Source organism: Alligator sinensis, unplaced genomic scaffold (genome assembly GCF_000455745.1).
Source record: "Alligator sinensis unplaced genomic scaffold, ASM45574v1 scaffold546_1, whole genome shotgun sequence".
Lineage (NCBI taxonomy): Eukaryota > Metazoa > Chordata > Crocodylia > Alligatoridae > Alligator > Alligator sinensis.
Window position 1 is genome coordinate 2,073,650 of NW_005842061.1, and position 7,276 is coordinate 2,080,925.

At 42.1% G+C, this 7,276-nt stretch overlaps 1 protein-coding gene across 1 annotated transcript in view; it reads right to left on the minus strand.

Moving 5' to 3' along the window:
- The window catches only part of TSPAN15 (tetraspanin 15), a 58,578-nt gene that overhangs the window by 36,410 nt on the left and 14,892 nt on the right, over positions 1 to 7,276 (minus strand). Inside the window, exons 3-4 of the mRNA XM_006023147.3 lie at positions 5,433 to 5,618; positions 1,641 to 1,715 (exon numbers count right to left, since the gene is read on the minus strand). Of these exons, the coding sequence (XP_006023209.1) occupies positions 1,641 to 1,715; positions 5,433 to 5,618 (261 nt within the window). The remainder of the gene's footprint in view (positions 1 to 1,640; positions 1,716 to 5,432; positions 5,619 to 7,276) is intronic.

The window sequence follows — 7,276 nt, forward strand, 5'->3', positions numbered from 1 at the left end:
TGCTGGGGCGGCCTGTTAGTGGGCTGGGTGCTGCCCCAGCTTGGAGGCAGCACCCAGCTGGATCCAACTCTCCCCTGAGATCACCAGGGCTTCCAGCACCCTGTGCATTGTCCCTGCTGCCTTCCCACCACCTGGGACCACCCATGAATGGGCTGGACTGTCCCTGCCACAGCACAGGGAGGCAGCAGGAGGGTGGTTTGGTGTGCTGGTGGATGGAGAATGTGGTAGGGATGGTGGCGGGCGGGGCGGCGCATGAGCGTGGAGCCCAGGCCAGTGCCTATGGCAAGGGTTGGTGAGGCCCAGGGTGGGGTGGCAGGAGTGCAAGGTCCACTCCAGCATGTGGTGCGGGAGTGGCTGGCAGATGGGTGGGGAGGAGCAGCAGCAGTGAAAAGGGGGGGGCAGGGGGCATGAGCACAGAGCCCGGGCCGGCGGGGTGGCAGGAGTGCAGGGCCCAGGGCAGGGATGCAGGAGTGCGGGGTCCAAGCCGGCAGGTGGTGATGGAAGGGCAGAGAAGCAGCAGAACCAATTATATTTATTTACATTCATTTCTGTAAGAAAATGGGTTTTGCTTAGCACAGTTCCACTTAACGCTTGGGGTTTTTTTGGAACCCATTAACAGTGCTAAGCAGAGGTTGCCTATAACCTGCTGGGCACTGACAGTGTTGCTTCTTATAAGCAGGCAGCCACACCCGCAGGGCCAGCTGGAAGTATTCCACAGGGGGCAGTTTAACCTGCCAGCTGCCCTGACCCCTGACACTTGACCTGTCTTCTGAAGTCACAATTCAATTTCAGAACTTCATGACAGCACCAAGAAAAAAGAAATAAAAACAAGGAGGAACCCAGAAGCTTGTTTCAATTTAATAATGAGACATAAAACAGTAAAGTTTATCTTTTTTAATGATATTTTTAAAGCTCTGTCTAGTAAAAAATACCTTTTAATATGGGATAATGTAGAAAATATGGGAAGAGAATTTTTTTGTTGTTCCTTTCTCTTTTTTTGATATTTTCACCTATTTTTCCACACTAAAAGCAAAAAAGTCAAAAGCATGAACTTCTGCTACTGAAGATGGCAAATATATTTATGTTGGAAGGCGCTACTAATACAAAATATTTGACTACTGACAGCCATAAAATACTGTCCACAAATAAATCCATTTCTTCAATTTAATCAGTATTCAAAGTGCTTGATCTGTTCCAAGAACTAATCTCATTACTGAGGAAGAAGAGGGGAAGGATGTGTAAAAGAGACTGGGTTACTGAAAGATGCCTACATCTCCAAAAGTAGCTGGAAATTTCATACGCGGCAAAAGGTAAAGCAAAGAAAGATAAAGCAAAGGAAATATTTTACAGTAAAGAAAATGTTAGCTCTCCTTCAGTTTTTTACTCACATGCCACGTATGTAACTTTCTCCTTATTCTTTAGTCTCAAGATCTTTTGTATACCTTATTGCAATTCTATTTTTTTCTCTACTAATTAGTAGGGGAAGGGGGAACACTTATCTTCTTATGTCTTAACACAATATCTTCTTTAGTCCCTTGTAGTTTAGTGCTCAGATGACAATTTAAAAACTCACTCACTGAATAGCCGTATCTTCACATGTCACACTCTAGGGAGTAATAAGTTAAACTAATTTTACTCACATGATTTCTGAAGATCAATGCCACAACTCCACCAATTAGTTCAATCAGTAGACAAATACCAAGAATGTACATAAACTGCAAGACATAATTGCAAAAAAAATCTGGTATACAATCAAGATCTTATCTTTTTTATCAAGTAATCTGTTTAAATCAGGAACTTTTAACTATCAATATTCTTAGCAATTCTCTGAATTAAATTGCATTTTTGGAAAAAAAAAGGATTCTTTAAAATAAATTGTTCATGCTTGAGAAACCCTCTTTTCCACTTTGCTCATTCTGCCTTTTATCTACTTGACAGAAATTTACTATTTCCATGTTTTGAATGGAACAGAAATAAGTGTGATATAAGTGGTAGTGCTGCCAAAAAAATCCTTCCCCCTCTTTACAACAGTATCATAGCTCTTAGAACCAGGGGAATGATACAAGTCACACAGAACATTACGTTTGTGTACTTCCTGAAAGATGGTTCCTATTTATAGGTTTAAATTTGTTGGCAACAGTGTTTAAGAAACTCTAAAGAATTTTCTCTGTCAGCTCAGCACTACTGAAAGCCAAATTTTGGCCCCAAATTTTGGACTTAGGTAGTACTAAGAGTGTGACCTGGGAGTGCTACTTTTAAAAATAGAAGCTCAGCAGCATAGGACTTTTAAATTAATATTTATGTAAAAAAACCCTACTATGCTATAAGTGAAGCATACCAGTACCAGAATGATATTCCAAGTTACAGGATGCTTTAGGTATGTAAGAATGTTTAGACATTCATTTAAAAATGTTTTAAAGGTTGGGTACATTTTCTTACATGAAAAACCCTTCAAATCATCTTTTTTAAAAAAAACCTCCCATGCCACCAGTGGAATCCCAGTGGAAAAGGGATCTGATGATCTCTTGTGTGAGACACATCAGTCCCTAACACATGGAAAGCAGGCCTAGATCAATACTCACCTTAGAAGCTGAAGTGTATTCTTCTGCATCAGACTTGGGAGTCTGATAACTTTCTTGGGGTGTGCTATGCTCTCATGACTGGCAGCAGTTACAGGTGAACAACTACTACAGTCCCCTTTTTTCCAAAATGTGGAGACAAAAAACTAGTGCCGTGGCAGGCTGAAACTTTCTGGATTTCCTGCTTCTGATCTACTCCTTTCTCTCTCACTTCTCTTCAAAACTCTAAATATGAGTGACTCAGGAAAGCACAGTTGCTCACTCATGAATACACATATACATGCAAAAGCTGGAAGGAAAGTCCCACTCCAAATACCCCAAACCATTCACTTCAGAAAAATTAGCTTTGGTTTTATAAGTTCAGAGACTGACATGAGTGTCACAAGCCATCTGGAAATACCAAACAGAAGTCTTTCTTCTGATAGAGAGAGAATTACACTGAGAAATAGGCACCAGGAACTTTCATTTTTCAAATACCAATACTATGTCATTAGCAAGAACAAGAAAGTTCCCCGCATTAACTTGGGAAGACACCATAATGCAGAATTAGAGACTCTCTTCTCATTCTGTTCTGTTCTCAAGTTCTCAGCAATTTGTGTGTTGTATAAAAAACATAGCTTAAACACTTTCATAGTCTATTTCAATTCCACTTTTTAAAATTACAAGCACTTTACATTTTTGTTTGTATAATTCATATTTTAACTATATCAGAGATAAAATTTGACAAGTGAGTAAAAATTATATTTGCATTTTTTTCTTATTGTAACCTATAATTTAAAATTTGTGAGAACATTCAACAAGGTGCATAAAATTACTCTGAAACAATTATTTTGCCCTGCCAGAGCCACTGCAGGGAAGGTAAAGAATGCAAGGAGGAAGGAGAGCCACCCCTGCCTCCATTCTGGTGCCCTGCACTGAGGCAGTACCCAAAATTAATGCCCTATTCATCCACCCATAATTACTGAAGCTTCAATGACTACAAAGTCTATAATGACTAAAAATAATTCATGATCCTCAGGGGCAGATCCAGAGGGGGTACACAGGGGGGACATGGTTGAACCCCTTTCCCCACTGTAGGTCACACATCAGTCGCTTCCCAGCACCCTGGATGCCTGCATCCTCTGTGGACTCTAAGGCATGGCTAGGGCCCTAGGCTGGCATGGGACACCTGGGGGAGGACCAAGCAGGGAGCAGTTGAGGAAGTGGGAACCTGCCCAGTGATACCACTGTCTCTGGCTGACTTGAGGGCAGGGGAAGCCTCAGGACCACTCCTTCCCTTCTCCAGCAGGGGACTACGGAGAAAGTCTGCTCAGCACCACATTTCCCCTGCCTGGCCTGGAGTTCTAGCTGCAGGCAGCAACTCTACAGGGTGCCAGGCTCAGCCAGGAATAGCACTGGCAGTGGGTGGTCCCCACTTTCAGTGCCCGCTCCGGCCACCAGGGGACACCACAGGACTGGGCAAGAAAGCACGGGCAGGGTGGACCTGCCCATCACTGCTGTCCTCACCTGAACGCAACTCTCCATGCAACTGCTCAAAGCTCTGGCTGGAAGGGGCCAGGAGCAGCTCTGGGGTTTCTCCCCCAACCCTGGGTCAGCTGGGGACACCAGCTGTGTTGGGCAGGTCCCTCATCCCTATGCCCTAGATAAAGGGAACCCATAGGAAAGCCCTGAGAGAGGAAGAGAGAGAATGGGAGGGGAGGGTGGGGAAGGGAAGTGGTTGCACTGGAGGCAGCGGGTGCCAAAAGGGGAAGGGAGAGAGTCTTACCTGATCTGGGTATTCATAACCCCTAACAGTTGCTGCCCTCGTGTAGTCTGTCTGCTGGAGGCGATGGGGTGGGCAGGACAGCCACCACCCTGCAGTGCTAGTGGCATCTCCTGCACCCCCTTTTTCAAATTCCTACATCTGGCCATGATGATCCTGGTTATCATCTACAAAATCCTTAATTTTCTAAGGTCCAATTACCTCAAAGACTTCCTCCTTATATCCTGCGTTATCAGTGACCCATGCAAAGAACACTTCAGGTATCTTTCTCAAGGATGTACCTCATGGAAGTTTGGGATAAGGCATACTCATATGAGATCCTTTGGCATTGATATTACCAAACACACACCTTCTTTCAGGGTGAAATATAAAATGTTTCTTCATTTAGGCTTTTCTTTCACTGCAGGCCCTAGAATTTATTGCAATACAGTTTGCTGACTATTTTTATCTGACATAGATCGGAACATTTGGAATTACTGCCACAGAAGATCTACTTTAGGTTTTAAAAGACATCATTTGGTACAGTTCTAATTTCACTGTACATGAAGTGTGTTTAGTTATCATGGACATGGAAATCTATGAATTAGTAAATATATACTACAGACATGTAGAATAGTAGTTTAACTGAAATTAACAATCTGGCCTTACTTGCTATTTGATTTTTTGCATGTTAGTGGTTCACTTGTCAAATTATGAAGATATGGGTAAGATTTTCAAAAGTGCTCAGATTTGGCTAATTCTGACTGTTGGGATCAATAGACTTAATATGTGAGCAGAATTAGGTCAATGGTGAAAACTTTTAAAATCCAACCTGTACACGTTAAATAAATATTGAAATGATTCATTAAAATGTTCCTGTGAAATCAAAGAGTCATTAGAATAAATCATAACTCTTTCTAGAGTAGTCTGTGCACCTGTATTTTATAGTCTCTTGCTAGTACTTATTGAAAAGTTGGGAGGGAGTACTAACTAAGCTATCTCAAACTGTTTATAAAATAAAGAAATCAGATGGAGAAATTATGAGGACTGGCTTCAAGCAACCTTTTTTTTTTAAACTATTAAATAATTCATTTTAAAATGTGAGTACTTACTGCTTGAAGAAGACATAAATTATCTCTTAAAGAAGCCAGGACACCCATGAAGGATACGAAGAACATCACAATGCCCAAGAGTATTAAAATAATTGCTGGGGCTAAAAAGGCACTTTCAAGTGTTTTGTATTTCTGTCTTTCAACCTCTGCATAAATTCCAACAGCCAGAACAAATGCTCCAATCAGCTGCAATGACAACAACAAAAAAACAAATACAGGTTTTATTGGTTATTCAATTCTAGCACTCTCCTCAAATACTGCGATCATACTTGATGAATATACTATTACATTTGAAGGAATATAGTGGCAGAACACTTAAGAAGTATCACTATAAATTCAGAACCCTCATTTGTTACAGACTTATGTTGAAAGCCATCCCCAGTCATTTCAAATGATGATTCAGACCCAGAAAGTCAAGGAGGCCAGACATGTCACTTCAGGCATTTTTACATGTGTTCCTGACACAGCACCAGGCGCTTCTAATTAGTGAGACATATTAATTTAAAGCACCCAGCGCTACATCAGGAATGAGTGCATCACAGGCGCAGCACACATCAGTACCAAGAAAATGACAGCGGTGTGCTTTGAGCTAAAACACGTTGAACATGTTTTAGCTATTTTCTCAGCACTGATGCACACTGCGCCACTGATACACATGACGTGCAAGGCTGCCAGTGTGCATCAATTTACATGCTCAAGCAGACTTGATTAATTGAGGCTGCTCTGGCGTGCTGGATTTCCCACATGTTGGAACAGGCTCCCCACATGTGTGTAAGTGCCCTTCTTCATCTTCTGTTGGAGTACCTTAACCACATTAGCCCAATAGGCCAGTAGGCTTGGGATGAACCTTTGACATTTTTTATTAAATGTGAATGTCACTACTACAATTATCTACCTATAGAATTACCTTGCTCAAGCAAAAAAACCCAAAATAACTTAGAGGTACTATTGTAAAATTTTACATATTGGGAAAAAATTATATTGTTGAAGTTTCAAAATGTACTTAAGATAATTTTAGAGTTTTTACAGAGCAGCTGCTCATAAATTGCAATTTATTTGAACACACTGTGAAAGTTAGCCAGCCTCTTTGCTTACTGCTTCTTCTGTAATATTCTCCTTTGTCTACTGTACATTGGTATCCAGGGTACAGTCCACGTTCAAAATGAGCCATATATAGTTAACAGTTTGCATATCTCTTTTTATTAAGAACTGATCAAAAAAAAGTCTGCTACAGAGAGTAGACTTTATCCTGCTCTGCTGATAAAGTGATTAACTCTAATTGGCTTCTACGATACATGATTACAGTCAATATAAATAGGATTTTTTGGGAAAAGGAGAGAATTAACATGCAGTTTGTCACAACCCAAGGGTGTGATTTTGTGTGTGCGCGCTTCAGCACTGCTAAATTATTTCCCGCCACGAGAAGCTTTCTTTGCAAGGTGCATTTCTCAGTTGCAAAGAGAAAACCCCGGTGCAAAGAAGTTCCCGCCACCCGCATGCAAATTTGTGTCCCACTATTGGCCAGTTCTAAATTATTCCCACGTGGCGGCTAGCGATTGGCTTGCTAGCCATATAAGAGGCTTGAGCGGTTTCCGCCCAAGTTGGAGGACTCCACAACCATCTGGAGGAGGAGGGCTTCACGTCTCGTGAAGAACTCTAAGCGCTGCGGAGCCTAACGGACCCAGCGTGTACCTTAAGAAGGCTATAGGGGTCTGATCAACCTCTGGCCTCTCCCTGTCGCCGAGCGCGATCCCTCGACGAACCCCTTCCCTGCGCGCAAGTTCCACGGAGCCTAGCAAACTTCGTGTGAGTGTATCCAGAGCTCTGTCCGGGTTCGAGTCCTG